Consider the following 25000-nt stretch of genomic DNA (forward strand, 5'->3'; position numbering starts at 1 on the left):
CTTACCCCCCCCCCGGGGACCCGGTAGGGATGGCGATGTTTTATCTGACCCCCCTGACCCGCACTTGTCGCCAGCGCCACGGGTAAGGTCGGCCAATCCCCCCCCTTTTGATCCTACTGTGCCCCCCTTTAGACATCCCCTCGTGTTTTCCCCTTTACTAAACTCTTAACAATAAAGGGGAAAAGCCATCAGACCGGGAAATCCTTTCCGCAAGCCATTGTATCAAAATTTTAAAAAGACTTTAACCCTTCACTTTAAGTCTCTCTCTCTCTCCTCTCTCTCCTCTCTCTCTCCTCTTCCCCCTTCTCTCTCTCTTTCTTCTTCTCTTCCCCTTCTTTTTTCTCCTTTCCCCAAATAAACATACAGTCTTTGCTTGTCTATCTCTCACTCTATCTCTGTCTATCGTTGTCTATCTTGCTTTTCTTCTTTTCGTTTTCCTTTGTGTTTTCTTATTTCTCTCTCTCCCATCTTTATTTATTTTCATTTGTAAACGTTCGGTAACTTTTTTTAAATTCCTTAAACACATTTAATTTATTTCACTGTAGAAGTAATACTATTATTGTATACTTATTTTTTTAATAGTATCACTAGTATCACTTACATTTGCACTTAGAATGAACACTTACACTTGAACGAAAACAGTAAAATAATAAAATAAAATACGTAAATATATAGAGAGAAATGATAGTGATAATAATAACACCATTAGTAGTAATAGTAGTAATAATAATGATGATAATAATGATAAGAATTATAATAAAATAAATAATAATAAAAATTTAAAAAAAATAAAATAAAATTTAAAAAAATAATAATAAAAAATGATAATAAAAAATAATAAAATAATAACAATAAAATAAATGAAAAGAAATAAAACAATAATATTAAAATAAGAAAACAACAACAAAAATAAAAAAATATAAAAAATAACAAAACAATAGCAAAAAAAAAAAAAAACAAAAACCAAAACAATGACAACAATAATAAAAAGGACGATGATATAAAAGTCCAAAAATCCTTCATCTTTTTTTTATTCCCACCACAACAAACGTGTTTACAAAGTCTTTTTCTTTCTTTTCTCTCTCTCTCTCTCTCTCTCTCTCTCTCTCCTTTTCTCTCTCTCTCTTCCCTTCCTCTCCCCCTTTCCCTTTCCTTTTCCCCTTCCCCCCCCTTTCCCCCTTCCCCCTTTCATCTTTCTCCGTTCTCCTCCCATTTCCCCTTCACAAGCCTGAACGAACTGAAGTGAATGAACGAAAATTACTGAAAAATAAACCTGAACGAATTGAAATGAGTCAACGAAAGTCTGACAAACTAAAATTACTGAACGAACTGAACTGAAGTGAGTGAACGAAAACCCGGTAAACGAAAATCACTGAACGAACCTGAACGAACTGAAATGAGTGAACGAAAATTACTGAACGAACCTGAACGAGCTGAAATGAACTGAACGAACCGGGACGAACTGAAGTGAGTGGGGGCTAAACTATACTAGCTTCGAGGGGAAAACCATGGCACGGATTTTGAAGGGTTGCAGTTTTTGTTTGCAAATTGAGGGCTAATCTTTGTCGTTTCAGTCTTTTTTTGCAGATTTTTGCCTGGCATCTTTTGCAGAGAGAGAGGAGGGGGGGGGGGGGGGCCCGGGGGGGGGGGGAGAAAGGGAAAAGGGAAAGGGCAAAAAAGGAGGAGAAAAAGAGAGAAGAAGAGAGAAAAAAAAGAAGGAGAGATTTAAGGGAGGGAGAGAAGAGAGAGACAGACAGACAGACAGACAGACAGACAGAGAGGGAGAGGGAGGTGGGAAGGAGGGAGGGAGGAAGATAGAGAGAAAGACAGAGAGACAGACAGACTGAAAGAGAAAAATCGGACTTTGTAAATCCATCTGCCTCTACCGAAGGGACCTTACAACTTGCAACTTAGATCCTACTTTTACTCACACTCAAACAACTCTACTAACAAGACTTCCCTTTTCCCTAAAACCTACATTTCTGGCCGATCATATTTCTTTCGTCTGCACTTGCAACATTGACCCATTGCACCTTACAATTACACCTTCCTTTCCTTCTCTTTCTCTCTCTCTCTCTTTCTTTCGGTTACTCCTTCCTCCCTTATCATTCCTAAATAAAACACACTCCCCACCCCCTACAGTTCCGCCGCCCGCCCTTGCAACACTGACCCGTTGCAAGTGCATCTTCGGTCGTTACAAACTACACCCTCCTTTCCTTTTTTCCTTTCCTCGGCTTCTCCCCTCCCTTTCTCTCTCTTCTTCTTTTTCTCTCTCCCCCTTTTCTCTCTCTCCTCTCTTACCCCTCTTTTCCTCTCTCTCTTTTTTCCCTCTCTCTCTTTTCCTCTCTCTCTCTCTCTTTCGTTTCCCTTTCCTTTCCCCTTATCATTCCTAAATAAACACACTCCCACCCCCTACAGTTCCGCCGCCCGCCCTTGCAACACTGACCCGTTGCAAGTGCATCTTCGGTCGTTACAAACTACACCCTCCTTTCCTCCTCTTCCCTCGGTCTTACACTTTCAGTAGTTTCCATCAATCCAAGTTTTCGTCGCCCACGTGGACGGGTAAAGCGGCTCGATTCGGGGGTGGAAGAAGGTCGTATTGATCCTCGACCCAAGACGAGACGAGGAAAGACACACACGCAGGTGTACGTGTATTAGTTTGCGTGCGTATATTTTTTTTTTTTTTTTTGGGTGTGTGTGTGTTTGTGTGGGTGTTTTTTTTTTTTTTTTTTTTTTTTTTTTTTTTTTTTTTTGTTGTGTGTTTGTGGTGTTTTTTTTTTTTTTTTGTGTTTTTTTTTTTTTTTGTTTTTAATAATATATATATTATATTATATATAAAATATATATATTAAATATAAAAAAAATATATATAATATATAAAATTTTTAAATTTTTTTTGTTGTTGCAAAAAATTTTTAAAAATAATCAAAAAAAAAAAACCCCCCCCCCGGGCCCCAAAAAAACCCCCCCCCCCCCCCAAAAAAAAAAAATTTAAAAAAAAAAAACCCCCCCCCAAAACCACCCCCCCCCCCCCCCAAAAAACCCCCCCCCCTTTTTTCCCTTTTTTTTTTTTCCAGCCCCCCCCCCCCAAAAAAAAAAATTTTTTTTCCCCCCCCGGGGAAAAAAAAAAATTTTTTTTTTTTTTTTTAAAAAAAAAAAAAAAAACCCCCAAAAAAAATTTTCCCCAAAATTCCCCCCAAACAAAAAATGGCCTCCCTCCTTCCTCCCCCTCCCCCCCCTTTCCCTCCCTCTCCCTCCTCTTTCCCTCTATTCTCTCCCCCTCCCCCCTTCCCTTTTCCCTCCCTCCCTTTTCCCCCCCCTCTTTTCCTCCCCCCCCCCTCTCCCCCCCTTCCTTCCCCTTCCCTCCCCTCTCCCTCACTTTTTTCCTCCTGTTTTTTTTCCAAAAAAAAAATGAATTTCATGTTGACTAAGATTTGGCCCTCTGTTCTCCCCTTTTCCCCCTTTCCCTTCTTTTTCTCTCCTCTTCTCTTTTATCATCTTCTTTCCCATCATTTTATTCCTTCTATCTGTTTTTACTATCGTCTCCAATTCTCTCCTCCTCTCCCTCTCCCCTCCCCCTCTCTCCTCTCTCCTCTTCCCCTTCTCTCTCTATATATATATATATATTAATATAATATAATATTATATATAATAAATTATATAATATCTGTTTCTATCTATCTATTTCTATCATCCCCATCTCTCTTCCACGCTCCCCCCCCCCCTCTCCATCGGGGCCCCCCCTCCCCCTCCCTCTCAACCCCCCCCCCCCCCCCCCTCCCCCTTTCCCCCCCCTCTCCTTTCCCTTCACCCCCCTTCCTCCCCCTTTCCCCCCCTTCCCTACCCCCCTTCTCCCTCTCCACCTCCTCCCCTCCCCCCCCCCTTCCCTCTCCCATCCATGTTCTGATGAGTTCGAAGTTTATCTCCTTCCACCCCTTTCCCCTCCCTCCCCTCTCCCCCTTCCCTCTCCTCTTCACCTCCCTCCCCCTTTCCCCCTTTCCCCCCCCCCCCCTCCCTCCCCTCCCTTCCCCCTCTCCACCCCCTCTCCCCCCTTCCCTTTCCCCAAAATAAGGGATCCATGTTCTGATGAGTTCAAAATTTATCACGCTCTCCACCCTTTCCTCCCCCCCCTTTCCCATTCCTCCCCCCTCTCCTTCCCTCCCCCCCCCCCCTTTACCCCTCTCCCTCCCCTCCATTCCTTCCCCCCCCCCCTCTCCACCTCCCCCCTCCCCTTTTTCTCCTTGCCATAAGGGGGACCCATTTCTGAGTGGGAGTTCGAAGTTTTTATCTCGCTCTCCATCCCCCCCCCCCCCTCCCCCCCTCTCTCTCCCTCTCCCCTCCCCCCTCCCTTCCTCCCCCCCAAAACCCCCACCTCTCCTTCTCCCCCCCCCTCTCCCCTCCCTCCTCCCCCCCCCCTCCCTCCCTCCCCCTCTCTTTTGTTTGAAGGGCTTGTTTTGTCATGAGCGAAATAATTTTTTTGAAAAAAAACAAACCTCCCCCTCACCAAAAGGGCGGTCCAGTTCTGACTGAGTCGAAGATCTTTTCTCGCCCCCCTCCCTCCCCCCTCTCCCTATTCCCCCCCCCCTTTCCCCCCCCTCTTCCCCTCTCCCTCTCCCCCTCTCCACCTCTCCCCCTCCCTCCCACTCCCTCTCCCTCTCACCATCAGCGGATCCATGTTCTGAGTGAGCTCGAAGATCTTGGCCACCTCCCAAAAACCGTTTTTGTTGACGGCCCTCCGGGGCGCTTCGGGTACACGGGACGTCCCACTCCGGATCCGGTTCGTGCAGCTCTTTGGCTTGTCGAGCGCCCTGGTGTGTGGGGGAAGGGGGAAAGGGGGGGAATCACAATCATCATCCTTATCATCATCTTCACAATCATCACCATCACCACCACCACCCCAATTTTCACAACATAAAAAAAAAATCCTCATAAACAACAAACAAACCATTTTTTTCTTTCCTTATTCCACGTGGCACCATACCCCCACCTCCTTGGGGAGGCATGATGGGGCCGGCATAATTTGTGCCCCGGCGTCCCTGGCATAGAGTGCCCATCGGGGGAAAAAAAGGCAAAGTGGGGCAGGTGGCTCAGGTCGGTGCGGGGGGAGTACCAGGTGCCGGAGGAACGCTGGCAGAACACGGCGCACGCCTGCCACTTACGCTCTGCAAGGTGGGGGGGGGGGGGGGGGAGGGGGAGGGAGGGAGGGAGGGGAGGAGAGGGAGGGAGGGAAGGGAAGGCAGGAAGGGAGGTGATGGAGGGGGAGGGGGGGGGAAGGGGGGGGGGGGGGAAAGGGGGGGGGGAGGGGAGGGGGGAGGAGGGGGGAAAAGGGGGGGGGGGCGGGGGGGGAAGAGGGGGGGGGGGGGAAGGGGGGGGGGCGGGGGGGGGAGGGGTGGGAGGGGGAGAGGAAGGGGGAATAAAAAAGGGGAGGGGAGGAAGTGTTTTGATTTAGTATTAGTAGAACTAATAAATGATGATGATATGAAAAATATGATAAAGAAATGATAATGAAAATGAAAATGAAAATGAAAATGAAAATGAAAATGATAATGATAATGATAATGATAATGATAATGATGACGATGCCGATGACGGTAATATCGCTAATAATTATAATGCTAAAAGTAGCGATAATGATAGTAATAATAAAAGTAATAATAATCTGTCTAACACCTCGTAATCCCTTCTTCAGATATTGAAAGAATCCAGTTAACCTGTTGAGCACTGATCTCGGGAAATTAATCTCACTCGGGTGAAAAGAAAAAAAAATTAAGAGATTATAATGAGGAGAGAAAAAAAAAACAAAAAAAAAAAAAAAAAAAAAAAAAAAAAAGAAAAAAAAAGAAAAAAAAAAAAAACCGGGGCGAGGGAAAAAAGGGGAAAGGAAGAAAGGGGGAAGAGATAGAGAGAGAAAGAGAGGAAAGAGAGAGAAGAGGGAAAGGGAAAGAAAGAGAGGGGGAGGGAAAAAGAAGGAGGAAAGGGGAGAGAGAAAAGAGAGAGGGGAGGAGAGAGGGGAAAAAAAAGAAGAAAGAGAGGAAAAGAGAGGGGGGGAGGGGGAAAAAAAGAGAAAGAGAGGGGGGGGGGAAGAAGAGGAGAAGGGAGAGAGAAGGGGAGAAGGAAGAGGGGGAGAGGGGGAGGAGGGAAAAAAAGGGGGGAAGAGGAGAGGGGGGGCAAGAAAGAAAGAGATAAAGAAGAAGAAAGAAAAGGGAAAGAATAAAAGGGAGAACCGGGGAAAAAAGAGACCCGAAAAAAAAAAAGAAAAAAAAAAAGGGGAAAAAAAGAGAAAAAAAGAAAAAAAAAAACAGAAAAAAAAAGAAAAAAAAAAGAAAAATTTAAAAATGGGCCCCCAAAAAAAAAGCTTTTTAAAAAAACAAAAAATAAAAAAAAATTAATAAAAAAAACCTAAAAAAAAAGATTTTTTGGGGGTTTTTTTAAAAACCGGGCGAAAAACCGGGGGGAAAACCCAAAAAAAAAAAAGAAACGGGCGGGGAAATTTAAATTTTTTTAAGACAGAAACAGATGGGGCAGGGTGGGGGTTGGGGGGGTTGGTGGGGGTTTGGGTGGGGTTGGGGGGGGGGGGTTGGGGGGGGGGGGGGTTTTTTGGGTTTGGGGGGGGGTTTTTTGGGGGTTTTTTGGGGGGGGGGGTTTTTGGGGGGGGTTTTCCCGTTTTGGTTTTTTGTTTTGTGGTTTGGGGTTTGTTTTTTGGGGGGGGGGGGGTTTTTTGGGGGGGGGGTTTTTTTTTTTTTTTTTTTGGGGGGGTTTTTTTATGTTTGTTTGGTTTTTGGGTTTGTGTGTTTGGGTTGGTTTTCGGGGGGTGTTTGGGGGGTTTGTGGTGGTGTTTTTTTGTTATTAAGAAAAAAAAAAAATTTTAAGCTGTTTTGTTTGGAAACTAATTTTAATTTAAAAGTAAAAATTTAAAAAAATTTTTTTTTTCTATATTTTATTTTCTTTTTTTTTTTTATTTCCCCGGGGAAAATTAAATTATTATTTTTTTTGGGTTTTTTTTTTGCGGGGGGGAAAAATTGGTTTTAAGTGGTTTTGGTTGACATTGGTCTTTTTTCCTTTTTTTCTTTTTTTTTCTTTCTTTTCCTCTTTTTTTTTTTTTTTTCTTTTTTATTCTTTTTTTCTTTTTTTTTTTTCTTCCGCCCCTTTTTTTTTTTTTTTTTTTCCCCTTTCTTATTTTTTTTCTTTTTTTTTTAGTTGTTTTTTTTTTTTTTTTTTTTTTGCTTTTTTTTCTTTTTTTTTCCTCTTCTTTCTCTCTCTCTCTCTTCTTCTTTTTTCCTCCTCTCTCTTTTCCTTCTTCTGTCTCTCTTTTCTTTCTTCTCTCCCTTCTCTCTTCTTTTTTTCTCTTTTTCTCTCTCTTTTCTCTCTCTTTTCCTCCCTTCTCCTCTCCTCTCTTTCCTCTTCTTCCCCTCTCTCTTTTTCTTTTCCTCTCCTCTCTCCTCCTCTCTCTTCTTTTCTTCTCCCCCCTCTCTCTCTTTCTCTCCTTCCCCTCTTCTCCTCTCTCTTCTCTTCTTCTTCTCTTCTCTTCTCTTTTTCCTCTTCCTTTTCCCCCCCCTTCTCTTTTCTTCCCCTTTTCCTCTCCCTCTCCCTCTTCTCCTCTATCTTTTCCCCTCCCTTCTTCCTCTCTTTCCCCTCCCTCCTACTTTTCTTTTCCTTTCCTTCCTCCTCTTTTTCCCCCTCCTCCTCCTTTTCCCCCCTCCTCTCCTTCCTCTCCTCTCCCTTTCTCCCTCTCCTCTCCCCTTCTCTCCTCTCCCCCTCTCCTCCTTTTTCTCCTTTTCCTTTCCCCCCTTTCTTCTCTTTCTCTTCCCCCTTTCCTTTCCCTCCCTTCTCTTTTTTTTTCCCCTCCTCCTCTTCTCCCCTTCTCCTCCCCCTTCCTCCCCCCCCCCCCCCCTCTCCCCCCCCCCTTTTCCCCCCTCTCCCCCCCTTCCTCCCCCCCCCCCTTTTCTTTTCCCTCCTTTGCCCCCCCTTTCCTTTTTTTAAATTTCCCCAAAACCCCCCTTTTTTTTGTTTCTTTTTTCCCTTTTTTCCCCTTTCCCTTCCCTCCCCCCTTTTCAATTTTCCCCTTTCCCCATTTTCCCCCCCTTTCCTCCCCCCCTTTTTCCCCTTTCCCCCTAAATTTTTTTTTCCTTTTTCCCCCCTTTTTCACTTTTCCCCCCCTTTTCCTCTTTTTTTCCCCCTTTCCATCCTCCTCCCCCTTTCTTTTTTCCCCCTTTTCCCCTTTTCCCCTTCTCCCCCTTTCTTTTCCCTTTTTTCCTTTTCCCCCCCCCCCCCCCTTTCCCCCCCCCCCCCCCCCAGACCCCCCCCCCCCCCCCCCCCCCCCCCCCCCCCCCCCCCCCCCCCCCCCCCCCCCCCCCCCCCCCCCCCCCCCCCCCCCCCCCCCCCCCCCCCCCCCCCCCCCCCCCCCCCCCCCCCCCCCCCCCCCGGGGGGGGGGGGGGGGGGGGGGGGGGGGGGGGGGGGGGGGGGGGGGGGGGGGGGGGGGGGGGGGGGGGGGGGGGGGGGGGGGGGGGGGGGGGGGGGGGGGGGGGGGGGGGGGGGGGGGGGGGGGGGGGGGGGGGGGGGGGGGGGGGGGGGGGGGGGGGGGGGGGGGGGGGGGGGGGGGGGGGGGGGGGGGGCCCCCCAGGGCCCCCAGTAAAAAAAAATTGGGAATCAAAAAATCCCAAAATCCCAGAAAAACACGTTTACACAAAAATTTTCCGACGGTTTTCTGATTGAAGGTTTTCGATGAGGGTTTCCGGTTAAGGGTTTCCAATTGAGGGTTTCCGACTAAAGGTTTCCTGCCGAGGGTTTCCGACTACGGGTTTCTGATTAAGAGTTTCCAAATGAGGGTTTCCGACTAACGGCTTCCTGCCAAGGGATTTCGACTTAGGGTTTCCAACCAAGGGTTTCCTGCCGAGGGTTTCCAACCAATTTCATGACCAACACACCAAGGTTTCTGTTCCCTTTGATATCGAGGAGACAATATATCCCATAATGAAACCCAGAATCGGGAAGCTGCGAGGTTGGGCGAATGGGACTTGGCAGACAGGCAGGCAGGCAGATAGATAGATTGGTAGAATAACTCTCTCTATATCTATCTATCGATCTATCTGTCTATCTATCTATCTGTCTATCTCTCATATTCTCTCTCTCTCTCTCTCTCTCTCTCTCTCTCTCTCTCTATCTATCTATCTATCTATCTATCTATCTATCTATCTATCTACCTATCTCTATCTATCTATCTCTATCTCTCTCTATATATATTTATCTATATCTATCTGTTTATCTCTCTCTCTCTCTCTCGCTCTCTGAGTCTAGCCGCCGTGGTGATCGGACGTGTTTTTGCTCCTCTCCGCCGCAGCCCCGCAACTCAGCAAACCATGCCTTCTCATGGTCCCGCAGTGTCAGAGGGTAATCTGACCCCTCCCCCCGGGTTTGAGGGGGCCAACCAGGGGGCCTCCCTGGTGCTTCCTCGGGCAGCTAGCACGAGCTCTTATCCCCAGAGAGAAAGGGGACCCTTGGCTCAGGGTAACGTGCCCCCCTCCCAGGGTACCGGGACCTCAGCCCTAGGATATGGGCCCCCCGGCAGCGTGGGTCAGAGCTGCCTCCCCGCCCACGAGGATGGGCACCCCCATGGCAGCCAGGGTCAAGGCTGCCCCCCGGCCCAGGGTGAGGGGCTCCTTAGCAATAACAGCAGTGATACCAGTGCAAACAGTGGAAATCAGTTTGATAAAGCAATCTATCAGTTCGGCAGTGTAACAATAGTGCTGAACACAATTCTGTGTTTCGTGGCTACTAAAAAGTCTTGGGCAAGGTCGGTCATCTACGATCAAATCAAAAAATATTACAGGCCGGCTGAAATCGAACAAGCCCATAACATTGTAATCAGTTTAACAGACTCCAGAAAACCCAGGAATACGACACGGGACACCAAAAGGATGATAAACGTTATCGTGCACACAATGATTGATCAGTGTGTCGATAATCAAAACGTAGTGTTCGCAACAACTACAACGGACACTCCCCCAACAGATTGGTCACCGCCTAAGAAATCAGGTATTTCTACTCCTTTTGTTAAATTTTTCCAAAAGAGTACAGATCAAGAAACACAGACCTGTAATGGGCCCTCCTTCACTGATCAAAATTTGATCGAGAACAAAATTGACTTGCTGATCGGAATGTTCTCCGAACAGCAATTGTCCATTAACAAAATTATAGAGCAAAAGCAAGCAGAGGACATATCGGTCACACAGGAACCCCCCTACCTCCCATACCCCACCCGTGATCAGACCACCTACGAAACCTTCCCTTTTACATCTCCTCCCCCAGTCACAACACCCCCTACCTCCACCCCAAACCCCTCCTCCACACCCTCCACGCCCATACCCACGACCGGCAATCCTTCCCCCAAAAAACCCTCCTCCCCTCTCTCGCTGCCCGCGGCCAGCCAGCTGCCTCACGCCCTTGCTGACTCGCCGACCTTCAACTCTGCTGAGCCATCCACGTGCCCCTCAACCGGCGCTCCTAGCCAGCAGACCCCGGCCCACACAGACTCCCCCGCCTCCCCAAGTCAACTAAGACCCCTCCCGCCGTCAGACCGAAAACCAACACACCAAAGAAGACCAAGGTTGAAGCTTCTACACAAGTAACACCCAAACGGAGCTTTAGAAAAAAAAACAGAACAACAAGAATAACAAGCAAATTGAACCACTCGACCCCACCCGCCACTGGGAGGAAACAGCTCAGCAGCAGGTGGAAGGGGCTACCGCCCTACCGACTGCCCCCCCTCCTCCAGCAGTGTCACCAGTCATCATTAACAACTATGCAGAACGAACGAAGTCTACACAAGATGTTGATGAAGACGGTTACACCAAAGTAATATCAAGAAACCAGAGGAAAAAAGACAGAGAAAACCAAACACCAAAGCCGTTGAAGGGAGCAGATCGTCCAAACACAGTCTACCTCTACATAACCAGTTGTCACCCAGACACAAACGAAGAGGACATTGAACAACATTTATCTGAAAAGTTTGAAAACATTTCAAGTGTGAAAGCCCATAAGACAGTGATGACACATGACTACTACGCCAGCTTCACAGTGTCTGTAAGGGGAAAGGACATAAAGCCCGATCTGTTTATAGACTCTGATGCTTTCCCTGACAATGTTAAAGTGTTCTTAAACAGAAACAAGTACAAGCGCGATCAGAATGTTTGACAAGGCAACGCCGTCAGCGTTACCAGTGACCAGATCGCATAATGTCCTAAAAATAGAGCATATAAATGCTCAATCTCTCCTCGGACATTTTGAGGAAATTAAAATGCTAGTTGAGGAGAGAACCATGGACATTTTATGCATAAGTGAAACATGGCTCCACCAGGAAATGGACAGTAATTTCATTAATATTCCAAATTTTAAAGTTTATAGATGTGATGCAGGGCGAGGAGGAGGAGTACGTATATATGTACGGGATACCCTGAAGTCAAACAGGATATCTGCTACAGCAGTTAGCAATACTGCTGTAGAAGATGTCTGGGTTACCGTACAAAGCAACATGCTTCTTTCTTTTTATTATTGGCGCTGTCTATAGGCACCCCCATGCTACCTCTGAATCTTTTGAATACATTGAAAAGGTGTTTAGAGAAATGTCTTTAAAACAGAAACCGCTTTTCATCTTAGGCGACCTGAATGATGATTTAACAAAATCTAATGCTAAGTTAGCTAAGATGATTAAGAAAAATAAATTTGAACAAATAATAGATAAGCCTACACGAATTACAGAAAACACCTCTTCTCTGTTGGATTTAATAATAACTAACAGATCAGACATCATTCTCCACTTCGATGTCATCCCGTGTCATGTTGCTGACCATGAACTTATCACGATGACGTTAAATATAAAGAAAACAAAGCGACCACCAGTAATAAAAACTTTTCGCGATTTCAAACACTATAACCCTCAATCTTTCTGCGAGCTTATCTTGTCTAAAGAAAGTACTCTATCAAATATTTCACTGACAGATAATGTAAACGACCAAGTAACTATCCTTACAGAAGTTATTAAAAGCAGCATATTGATGCACTGGCTCCCTACGTAACACGAACCGTCAGACGTCCCCCTGCTCCATGGATAAATGACGACATTCAGAGAGCCATTCGCGATAGAAACAATGCCCACCAAGCCCTTAAAAGTAACAGAAATGAGGCCGCCCTTCAGGTAGATTATAAAGTCAAAAAGAAAAATGTAAAATTACTAATTCAACGTGCAAAAAGAAATTATTTCAGAAATAAATTCACAGAATATAAGGACAACTCTAATAAAACATGGAAAATTGTTAAAACACTAGTGCCTTACAAAAAGCACCTCACTAATGATTGCATAAGGCCCATACAAAGAACCGACCATTTTAATGACTTTTTTTCAAAAATTGGAAAACTAACTTATGAGCAAACAATTGCTTCTAAGTTACAACAAAACATAGATCGGGTAAGGCTTACAACTATTTTTTTCAGACCACAACCAGTGAACATAGAAAGAATCATCTTAGTAATAAAACATCTTCGCGAAACAAATGCTGTAGGAGCAGATGGCATTGCTTTGCGCTTTATCAGAGATAGTCTACCTGCAACTGTACATTATCTGACGGTCATTATTAACACCTCTCTTGTTACTGGTGTCTTTCCGTCGCTTTGGAAACATGGTATAGTAACACCAATTTTCATATCGGGGGATATAGACGATGTCAATAATTATCGCCCTATTACTATACTCCCTATCTTATCCAAAATTCTTGAAAAAATTATAGCAAATCAACTGACGAGTTTCCTGGAGACCAATGACTTATTATCTAAAACACAACATGGTTTTAGAAATATGTTATCTACTGAAACAGCTTTACTGCAAATTACTGATGAAATTTATAATAACATAGACAAAAATCAGGTAAATTTGCTCACATTATGCGACCTTTCTAAGGCTTTTGATAGTGTCAACCATGATATTCTCCTTAACAAATTAGTAAATCATAAAATTGATACCTTTTGGTTTAAAAGTTATTTAGATACAAGGACCCAATCGGTAAGAATCAATAATGATATGTCATCAAAACAACAAGTACCTTTTGGTGTTCCGCAAGGCTCTATTTTAGGTCCGATCCTATTTACAATTTTCATAAATGATTTATCAACAATAGCCCATAACTGTCTTTTAGTGCAGTACGCCGATGATTCACAGTTTCTTCATAGTGACTCAGTAAAACAACCTAAACACGTTAATAAGAAACACTCAACATACTCTTACACAAGCAAAATTATATTTTGACACAAATGGCCTTAAACTAAACCCACATAAAACTCAATGTATATTCATAGGTAGTCGGCAGAACATAGCTAGAATTCCCAATGACACAATCATAGAATTTGAAGGCTGCTCTATTAAACCGAGCACTTCAGTGAATAATCTAGGAGTACACTTAGACAGCTTCATGACATTTGAGCCACACGTTGACAAAATACACAGGAAGGTAGTGGGTACCCTGATATATCTTAATCACATAAGAAATCAAATCACTACTGAAACTAGAATCATGGTTGTGCAAACTCTAGCTCTAAGCATAATTAACTATTGTTCAAACATTTGGGGATCGGCTAACAAGACCCAGATGCAAAAAGTGCAAAAAATTACAAAACTTTGCTGCCAGAGTAGCACTAGGTAATATCAGTAAACTTGATCACATCACCCCACATATAAAAAAATTGAAATGGTTAAAAGTCAATTCTAAATGCAGCTATGACACATGTGTATTCATTTACAAAATCATTCATGGGAATTATCCAAAATGGTTAATGCCTTTACAAACCGTAGGGAACACATCAGGTGTCCAGACACGTCAAGTAAATTCCCTTTTTGTTATGAGATCGAATACCTATACAGGGGCACGTCAAATGGAAATACGTGGACCCAAGATATGGAACATGATACCAGATAATATAAGAGACATTAACAGCATCTTTAATTCTAAAACGAAATTAAAAGAACACCTCTTAAATACACATGTAAATATAGATGTATTTATGTAAAGAATAACCATTGTAATTTAATGGAATAAAGTGTTTTGACTTTGACTTTGACTTTGACTCTCTCTCTCTCTCTCTCTCTCTCTCTCTCTCTCTCTCTTTGCTCTCTCTCCCTCTCGCTCTCTTCCTCCCTCCCTCTCTCCCTCCCTCCCTCCCTCCCTCCCTCTTTCTCTCTCTCTCTCTCTGTCTCTCTCTCTCTCTTTCTGTCTGTCTGTCTGTCTGTCTCTCCTCTCTCTCTCTCTCTCTCTCTCTCTCTCTCTCTCTTATATATATATATATATATATATATATATATATATATATATATATATTTATATATAATTTCTTTTCTAGCTATATATATAGCCATCCATCTCTCTTTCTTTCTTTCTCTCTCTCTCTCTCTCCTATCCTATCTTCTCTTCTCTTCTCTTCTCTTCTCTTCTCTTCTCTTTTCTTATTTTCTCTTCTCTTTCTCTTTCTCTCTCTCTTGCTCCCTCATAAGGAAATACTGTAGATATATATATATATATAGATAGATATATAGATATATAGATATATATATAGATATATATATAGATATATATATAGATATATATATATATATATATATATATATATATATATAGAGAGAGAGAGAGAGAGAGAGAGAGAGAGAAAGGGACTGAGGAAGAGAGATAGAGCCAAATGAATAGGAAGAGGAAAATGAAGAGGGAGAAGGAGAGATAGCGTGAGTCAAAGACACAGACACAGACACACTCACAGACACACACAAGCTCAGAACCAAGCTATCTTTATGGAATATTAAGAAAAGAAACCGCACATCTCCTTCTGGCTCCACCAACTCGCCAGGGTCTCAGAGGAGCGAGGACGTCAGCCAATCAGCGTTCAGATATCCCGAGAGAAAATGCCCCGGATGAAAACAACAACACAAAATGCCCGGATGAATATAAACAAAAACAAATGAAAATCGGGGGAAAAATGACATTTAGGCTTTGGGATATTTCAATGCCATTTTTTTTAGGTTCTTGTTTGTAGTTGTTTTGAGATTAGGCGAATGTTTTTACTAAGACTTAAGCTTAAGTTATATTTATATTTGATATTTGTGTTCCTACTTATACTTACGCCCACACTTAAATTCATACTTACAATGACACTTATGCTTGAATTCACACACTTAAAATGTGCACTTTGCGCAAACTGAAACTCAAATTTACACACACACACACACACACACGCACACACACACTTAACCTCACACACACAACCTCACAAACACACACACAAACACACACACAACCTCACACACACACACAACCTCACACACACACACACACAACCTCACACACACACACAAACCCACACACACACTTACCCGGGTTATGAGGCGCCATAGCACCAATAGGCTTGAGATCAGGAACCACATTCGAAAATTCGTCACACTTCCTAACCGCATACTCCGTGATAGACACCCTGGCGCCTTGGCAGACCTGAGGAAGACACCATAACACTATACTGAGTGCTGTGTTGATGTCACTGTACTGAGGGGAACGTCAGGGAAGGTGAGGGAGTGCGGGCTCCAAGAAAGGGGAAAGAGAGAGGGTCGGCGTCAGGAAGGGCATCCGGAAATTTGACAAATGTATGGGTTTTCAAGAGCCAGATGATAATGCCATCCTCTATTTTGAATGAGACAGTGTTACAACAGAAGAAGAGGAAAAAGAAGACTGAAAAGGTGATGGGTGGAAGGAGGAGGAAGAGTGGGGAAGGGGGAGGGGGAAGGGGGAGGGTGAAGGGGGAGGGGGAGGGAAAGGGATGGGGAGGGAGGGAGGGAAGGAGGGAGAGAGACAGAGAGAGAGGGGGAGAGAGACAAAGAGAGAGACAGAGAGAGAGAGACAGAGAGAGAGGAGAGAGAGAGAGAAAGAAAGAGAGAGAGAGAGAGAAAGCAAGAAAGATAAACAGACAGACGTATAGATATTCAAATTAGTTAACATTCTGGAGTAAAATATAAACATATAAATAAATAAACACAAATAAATAAATAAATAGATAAACACACAGTATCAGACGGAAAGACAGACAGACACGTTGATAAATTTTTAGATTATTTACGTTTCCAAAACAAACGTATTATCACGACAGACAAATCATATATATATATGCACGTAGGAAAAAAGAAAGAAAGAAAGAAAGAAAAAATAAAAAAAGAGGAGACAAATAAAGACAGAAAGAAAGAAACAACGAAATAAGAAAAAAAGAAAGGGAGAAATGAAGAAATAAAGAAAATAAATGAAGAAATAAAGAAAATAGATAAAGAAAAGTCGACAAGAATTTACCTTAGAATCGTCACACAGGTTGACCGTCGCGTCCACACCCGAACACCGCTTTTCTGTGTTCCGCGGCTTGGGGTTCGAACATGCCCTTTTCGACATCTACGGAGGAAGCGAAAAGGTTAATAAAAGGATGACCTTCACCTTCTCCTCCTCCTCCTACTAATCATCTTCCTCTTCCTCCTCCTCCTCCTTCTCCTCCTACAAATCATCTTCTTCTTCTTCTTACTCCTCCTTTATCTCTTCTTGTTCTTCTTGCTTCCTCCTCCTCTTTCTCTTCTTCTTCTTGATTTTTCCTTCTCTTCCTCTTCCCCCTCCTCCTTCCCCCCCCAACTCCTCCTCCCTCCCCTATCCCCTCCCTCCCTCCACCTCTTCCACCTCCACCTCTTCCTCCCTCCCTCCCTCTCTCCCTCCCTCCTCCCTCCCCCATTCCCTCCCTCCCTCCCTCCCTCCTTCAACCCAGCCAGAGAAAGCTCCACCAAATTGCCACTCACCTGCACCCCCGTCGAATTATGGATGCAACCGGATTCACAGCCGGTGTGTTGCCAGGAACTCCACCCACCCAGAACCACATCCGGGGCTTTGCTGGGCGGCCAAGGCGTGCAAGAGCCTGCAACACACCACTGCAACGAAATGGTTAAGAGAGAGGCTTAAAGAGTGAGTGTGTCGAGTGAGTGAGTGAGTGGGTGGGTGGGTGAGTGACTGACTGACTGACTGACTGACTGACTGACTGACTGACTGACTGACTGACTGACTGACTGACTGACCGAATGGACGAGTGAGGGAGTGAGTGAGTGGGTGAGTGAGTGAGTGACTGACTGACTGACTGACTGACTGACTGACCGAATGGACGAGTGAGGGAGTGAGTGAGTGGGTGAGTGAGTGAGTGAGTGAGTGAGTGAGTGAATGAAGGTGTCTGTGTGCTTGTCTGTCTATCTATCTATCTAATCTATCTATCTATCTATCTACCCACCAACCTACCTACCTATTTACCTATCTATCTGTCTACCTATCTATCTGTCTACCTATCTATCTGTCTACCTAGCTATCTGTTTACCTATCTATACATCTATACATCTGTCTGTGTCTATGTCCTTGCATTTATATCTGCATCTGTGCCTATGTCTGTCCAAAAACACATGTCTCTTCCCATGTAAGTGTTTTCTGAAGCGAAGCCGCGAGATCCTTCAGTAAAATGCTGAAATTTCTTCTCCTGACATCCTGGAATCCTTTGAAATTAGGAATGCTCTTATCAGCGTGTTTTTTTTTCTCTCTCTCTCTCCCCCTCCTCTTCTTCTTCTTCTGCTTCTTCTCCTTCTTCTTCTTCTTCGTCTTCTTCTTCTTCTTCTTCTTCTTCTTCTTCTTCCTCCTCTTCCTACTCCTCCTCCTTCTACTTCTCTCCTCCTCCTCCTCCTCTTCCTCTTTCTCTTCCTCTTCCTCTTCCTCTTCCTCTTCCTCCCCCTCCTCCTCCTCCTCCTCCTCCTCCTCTCCTCCACTCTCTTCCTCTCTCTCCTCTTCCTCTTCCTCTTCCTCCTCCTCCTCCTCCTCCTCCTCCTCCTCCTTCTCCTCCTCTTTCTCTTCCTCTTCCTCTTCCTCCTCCCCCTCCTCCTCCTCCTTTTTCTCTAAAGTCCACTTCGAAATCCCAAATAATATGCCTCACATAGTAAAATAAAATGTATGGATGAAAATAAACAACAGAACAAAAGATGTCAATGATGCAATTAGGCAATTAATTTCCCGTGCACAAGTAATTCATTCTCATTCACACCTTGTTTTCTACATTTTTTTCTCAATTAAAATGTCTGAAATTGACGTTCGTTCTTCAAACTAAGAAGATATCGATGCTTCATTTACAACTCGATCTTTTGTACGTGGCTGTACGTGTATGCATACGTGTGTACTGATATTTGTAAGTGTCTGTACGTGTCTGTACGTATATGCATCGTGTATGCATACGTGTGTCCTGATATTTGTACGTGTCTGTACGTATATGTATCGTGTATGCATCCGTGTGTACTGATATGTGTACGTGTCTGTACGTATATGCATCGTGTATGCATACGTGTGTACTGATATTTGTACGTGTCTGTACGTATATGCATCGTGTATGCATCCGTGTGTACTGATATGTGTACGTGTCTGTACTGGTATATTGCGGAAGATGAGGTGACGAATAACTGGAAATAATTCGCAAAGTAATTAATATGAACAAGATAAAGCGATACAAAGATAGTGAAGGTGATGATGATGATAATCATAACAACAATATTACTACTAATAATAACAAGTAATAATAATAACGATAATGATAATAATAATAGTAATAATGATAATAATAATCATAATAGTAATAATGGTGACAATAATAATAAGAAGAAGGATAATGATAATGATAATAGTAATAATAAGTGCAGCAAAAAATATAAATAAAAACAATCGAAACCATAAACAAGCAGACATAAACAGACATAAACAAAACTAAACCTAAACTCATGAAAACTTACAAAAGAAAATATAACCTCAAAAAGCTTAGAAAAAAAAACGCAATCAAGACAACAAATATAGTAAATGCAATAACTAAACAAGGCTGGGAAGTAAAACATTCTCAAACTAAAACATTTCACAAATAAACAAACAAAAAATGCATTACATTCCAAAAACATAAACAAATCAAACGCAGTCAACATCAACAAACGCAAATCCGACGCAAACAAATAAATAAATAAATAAATAAAACTATTAAAATCAATACAAATAAAAACAAACAAAAATCATTTCAAAACACACAAAAAAAAAGTATCAAACAAATCCACAAACACAAAACAAACGTAAAACAAAACACAAAACAAAACAAAATCAAACAAATCCACAAACGCAAAACACAAGAATAAAAAAAAAAAAAAAAAAAAAAAAAAAAAAAAAAAAACACACACAGAAACCCCAAAAATACACATAAAAAAACGCTAAATTTTAGCATAAAAATCATCCTTACACTCTCGGCGCCGCAGTAAGTTCCATCTAAAGCAGGTCCGGCCTTGAAATAACCGATTCTATGAGGACTCCGGCACATGACGGTGTTACATACGCTGTGTAACTGTAATGGTGGGGTTTTATTGATGAATTAAATGGGAGAAAATGATGCTTCAATTTTATCATTGTTGTGATGTTGCGTTTCTTGCAATGTAACTGTTGCTGTGAGATATAGATGGTGAGAGAAAATGTTGCTGTAACTGTAACATTGTTGTAATGTTGCGTTTTTTGCAATGTAACTGTTGCTGTGAGATATAGATGGTGAGAGAAAATGTTGTTATAACTGTAATATTGAGTTTTTGTAATGTTGTAATGTTAGCTTGTTAGTGAGGCTGGAGGGTATGGAAAGATTGATAAGATGTTGCTGTAACCTGCAATACTGTAAGATGTGAATTGCGAAAAAAATGTTGCTATATATTGGGTTTATAGTTATGAGTGAGGACGGATGAATTAAATGGGGTGGTGGATGTTGCTGTAAATAATGTTGGATTTGTTGTGAGATAAAGATGATGGAAGAAAATGCTGCTGTAACTGCAATGATGTTTTATGTGAGATATAGATGATGGAAGATTTTTTTTTTTTTGTAATGCTGGGTTGGTAGTGAGACTGGAGGGTACGGAAAGAGAGATATGTTGCTGTGACTGTAATACCATTCGATGTAATGTAGTTGTATACAAAAACACTCTTCCGTGTTGATGCAATGGAAGAAAACCCCACAATACAAAAACTAGATTTCTTGAAAATGAGACTACAGTTTCGAAATCCACCTGGATTCCATCCTCAGGTCAGAGAATGGAATAAAGGTGGATTTCGAAACTGTAGTCTCATTTTCAATAAATCTGCTTTTTGTATTGTGGGTTTTTCTTCCGATGTAATGTAGTTGTAATGGTGAGAGAAAACGTTGCTGTAATCGTAATATTGTGTTTATTGTGAGAAAATGTTGCTGTAACTGCAATATTGGAAGGTATGGAGAGAGTGACGGATGTTGGTATAACCGTGATGTTGTGAGATATGGAAAACAAAGAAATAACATTGTTGGTTTTAGCTGTAATCTTATCTTCACCCTCACCCACCCTCCCTCCACCCTCCCTCACTCCCTCACTGCCCCTACCTCACCCTCCCACCCACACTTGTTACGCTCACTCCCTCCCACCCCCCACCCTACCCCCCTTCCCACCCTCACCTCCTTCCCTCCCCACCCTCAAACCCCACCACTTTCCCTCCCTTCCCACCCTTACCTCCATCCTCCACCCACCCTCGCCTTCCTCCCCCTCACCCCTACCCCATCCCATTCCCTCCCTCCCCCTCCCTCCCCCCTCACCTCCTTTCCACTCTCACCCCCACCTACCTCCCTCCCCCTCACCCCTTCACCTCCCTCCCCTTCATCCCCTCACCTCCCTATCCCCCTTCTCACTTCCCCCCCTCCCTCCCCCCTTCCCTCGCTCACCCCCCTCACCTCCCCCTCACCTCACCTCTGCCAACGACTCGTTATAGAGCGTAGCGTCGTCATCTCTGAGGAAGACCCGGCACTGGTCGTACGCGTCCCAGGTCTGTCCGGGCAGCTGGTCGTAGACGGAGTGGTCGTGCTTGGGGATTTCGGGCGGGTTGTCGTTCAAACAGGGGGCGCTGGTGGGGGGGGAGGAGAGAGAAAAGTGTTGAATGAAAAAAATATATATAAAAATGATAAAAAAGAGAGAAAGAGGGCCTCCATATCTCTATCTATCTCTCTGGCTTTTGTTCTCTCTTTCTCTCTTTATCTCTCTCTCTCTCTCTCGCTCTCTCTCTTTCTCTCTCTCTCTCTCTCTCTCTCTCTCTCTCTCTCTCTCTCTCTCTCTCTCTCACTCTCTCTCTCTTTGGGAAGGACGTAGGGAAAGAAAGAGAGTAGGAGAGAGAGGTGAGAGGAAGGGAGGGAGATGAGAGCACGAAATAGAGAGAGAAAGGGGAGGATGAGAGAGAGAGAGAAAAGAATGGAAGAAGGAAGGAAGGAAGATAAATAAGGTCCACGAGAGAGAAAAAGAAAATGAAAAGGAAAGAGTGAGAATATATAAAAAGAGAAATCAAGAACGAAAGAACATAAAGATAGATAGATAGACAGATGCATAGGTCGACAGATACACATACAGATAGATTGATGAAAATAATTGTCAAAAATATATAAAGAGAAATTAATTTTTATAAATATCTAATGATAGCAAAAAAAAAAAAACATGATACTGTAATAATTTTCTTAAGATTCAAAACTGAGAAAAGATAGTATTGATGATAAAAAAATACAAAAGACCTGCAAATAAACTAGTAAATTAATTAAATAATACCTAAACTAAACAAATAAACAAATAGATTAATAGAAAAACTCATGACTATCTCATAACTACCACAAAACTAAAATGAACAAATAAACAAATAAAATGTATAGCAAATAAAGCTAACAAACAAGCAAAAACAACCTCTAAGTCTTTTTTTTTCACAATGAAACTAAAACGCATAAACAAACAAACAAAAACAACCATTATCCTTTTTTTCACGACCTTAATAGACAAACAAATAAACAAAAAACAAATCGAAACCAACCAAAAACAAAACAAAACAAAAAACACCCCTACTTCTTCTCCCCCCCCCCAAAAAAAAAAAAAAAAAAAAAAAAAATTACGATCACTACGACCACCCCCAAAAAAAAACACAACCAACCCCAATTCCTAAAAAAAGAAAATAAAAGAAAACAAAGAAAGAAAGAAAAGACAAGAAAAAAGAAAATGAAAAAGAAAAAAAACGAAAAAAAAAGAAAAGAATAAAGAAAAAAATATACATATACATATACATACACACATATATATATATATATATATATATATATATATATATATATATATATATATACACACACATCTATCTAAACTCACGAGAGCGTCTCGACGACCTCCCGAGAGCAAGACGACCAGTTGGTTTCGCCGCTGGTCGACCGCGAGGCCGACATCACGAAGCCGTTCTTGGGGCAGGCGTTCCCGTAGCCGTCGTGGAGCATGCCCAGGCTGGGGAGAGGGGAAGGGGGGTTAGAGGGGGTTGGGGGAGGGGAGGGGAGGGGGAGGGTAAAGTGGTTGGGGAGGGGTAGGGGGTTGAGGGGAGGGGAAGGGGTTAGAGGCGGTTGGGGGGAGGGTAAGGAGGTTGGGGGAGAGGAGGGGGAGGGTAGAGGGAGGGTAAGGAGATTGGAGGAGGGGGTAAGGGGAAGGTAAAGAGGTTGGGGGTTGGGTAGGTTAGGGGTTAAAAGATCATTTTTTTTATAGGGTGAAGGTAATGAGGTAATGGCGAAGGGTGATGAGTGATGGAGGCGACGCTTATTCTGTATCATTTACTTTTTTCGCTTTTTTTTATTATCTCTCTCTCTCTCTCTCTCTCTCTCTCTCTCTCTCTCTCTCTCTCTCTCTCTCTCTCTCTCTCTCTCTCTCTCTCTCTCTCTCTCTCTCTCTCATTCACCTCTCCCTTCCCCTCTATTTCACCCTCACTCTCCCTTTCCCCCTCCCTCTCCCCCTTCCCCTCCCCCCTTCCCTCACAACACCCCCTCACTCCCTCACAACTCCCAACTCACTTGTGACCCATTTCATGAGCCATGACGTAGACGGAGGCAAACCCAGCTGACGGGTACGGTTTTCCCCAGGTGTCGGTGGCACCCAGCTCTACGATGACGGCACTGTAGCCCGGGTGGCACACGCCCCGCACAGCAGCTAGGCCTGGTTAGGTGTGTGTGGGGGGGGGGGGTATATTTATTGTATTTTTATTGTCATGGGGATGTGGAAGAGGTAGTAGTAGTAATAGTAGTAGTAGTAGTAGGAGTTGCAATAGTAGTGGTAGTTGTAGTAATAGTAGTGGTAGTAGTTGCAATAGTAGTGGCAGTAGAGGTAATAATAGTAGCAGTTGCTGTGTTAATAGTTGTAGTAGTAGTAGTTGTTGTTGTTGTTGTAGTAGTAGTAGTAGTAGTAGTAGTTGTTGTAGTAGTAGTAGTAGTAGTAGTAGTAGTAGCAACAGCAGCAGTAGTAGTAGTAATAAGTGATATTAATAACTATAGTAGCATTTAATATTTCAGTCATACACCTACAGAAATTATATCAGTGGCGGTGGTAGTACCCGAATAGCCATGCCAATATTATCATCAATATCTATAACCACCGCAACCTTTTACAATTACCTCCCGCAGTTACTTTACCACAACATCATCACCGCGACGTATCACAGGCCTATACAGACACTCACCCATTGTAGAGTAGGATGTGCGACCGTCCTTCTTGTGAACACTGTAGAAGTTCAGTCTGGAAGCAGGAAAGGACAGGAATGAAGGATTTTTAATTCTTAGTCAGTCTGTAAATACGAAATTAGGTCTGTTTTTTCTTTCTTTCTTTGTCTTTCTGTCTTTCTTTTTTCTTTCTTTCTTTCTTTGTTTGTCTTTATTTTTTTCTTCATCTTCTTTTTCTCTTTTCTTGTTCTACTTGTTTTCTTCTTCTTCTTCTTCTGCTTCTTCTTCTTCTTCTTCTTCTTCTTCTTCTTCTGCTTCTTCTGCTTATTATTATTGTTATTATTATTATTATTATTATTATTATTATTATTATTATTATTATTATTATTATTATTATTATCCTTCTTCTCCTTCTTCTTCCTTTTCTTCTCCTTCTCCTTCTTCTTCTTCCTTTTCTTCTTCGTCTTCTTCTCCTTCTTCCATCTTCTCATTACTTCTTCTATTCTACTCCTTCTGTTTTGCATATACACCAAGTTACATTCTTTAGAAGAGACAAAAAACCACACACTTGTTCATAAATCAAATAGTATTAATCACATAAAAAAACGTAATTCTAGATATGAAATTTCGAAAAGGGAACTGAATACCTTGCATCATTTGATTGATATATAATGTTCTCTCTCTCTCTCTCTCTCTCTCTCTCTCTCTCTCTCTCTCTCTCTCTCTCTCTCTCTCTCTCTCACACACACACACACACACACACACACACACACACACATATAAACAAATAAATAATTGAAGATAGATATGTAATTAAATATCCTACATTTGGTATACATTTTTTTTCTTTTCTTTTCTTTTCTTTTCGTTTATTTTCTCTTTTCTCTCTCTCCTCCAGTTTCGTCATTCATCCTACATCAGGTCATTATTCATTCTCACTCATGCCTCTTCTACGAAGAGGCATGAAATACATAAACCAAACAACCCACCAAATCAAGCCCCAACCAACCCCCAAACAACCAAACAACCCATCAACCAACCCCCAATCCACCCCACTGACCCCGAGATGAGAATGCCCATATCCCAGGGCCTGCCGTCGACGAAATATAAACAAGTAAATAAATAAATAAACAAATACAGAAACCAAACAACCAAACAAGCCACCAAATCAAGCCCCAACCAAACCCCACTGACCCCGAGATGAGAATGCCCATATCCCAGGGCCTGCCGTCGACGAGATTCGCCGCCTGCTCTTTCCTCTCCTCGTTGTAGAGTCTGAAGGCGTCGTAGAGCTGCTCGCGGTGGCCCCCGTAGTGCGGAAGGGCGGAGGGCTGCGCGGCCATGATCTCGATGTGGTTGATGGCCAGGTGGATCTTCTGGCCGAGGGAA

The 25000-nt window shown here is 43.0% G+C and overlaps 1 protein-coding gene across 1 annotated transcript in view; it reads right to left on the minus strand.

Moving 5' to 3' along the window:
• Positions 1-25000, minus strand: part of LOC119568305 — a 73536-nt gene that overhangs the window by 15382 nt on the left and 33154 nt on the right. The window contains exons 11-21 of the mRNA XM_037916760.1: positions 24806-25000; positions 23632-23687; positions 22970-23111; positions 22287-22415; positions 20859-21012; positions 19349-19450; positions 16851-16979; positions 16363-16458; positions 15405-15519; positions 4988-5162; positions 4661-4808 (exon numbers count right to left, since the gene is read on the minus strand). The exon at positions 24806-25000 is cut by the window's right edge and continues 23 nt beyond it. Of these exons, the coding sequence (XP_037772688.1) occupies positions 4661-4808; positions 4988-5162; positions 15405-15519; positions 16363-16458; positions 16851-16979; positions 19349-19450; positions 20859-21012; positions 22287-22415; positions 22970-23111; positions 23632-23687; positions 24806-25000 (1441 nt within the window). The remainder of the gene's footprint in view (positions 1-4660; positions 4809-4987; positions 5163-15404; positions 15520-16362; positions 16459-16850; positions 16980-19348; positions 19451-20858; positions 21013-22286; positions 22416-22969; positions 23112-23631; positions 23688-24805) is intronic.

The sequence above is a fragment of the Penaeus monodon genome, chromosome 43, assembly GCF_015228065.2.
Source record: "Penaeus monodon isolate SGIC_2016 chromosome 43, NSTDA_Pmon_1, whole genome shotgun sequence".
NCBI lineage: Eukaryota > Metazoa > Arthropoda > Malacostraca > Decapoda > Penaeidae > Penaeus > Penaeus monodon.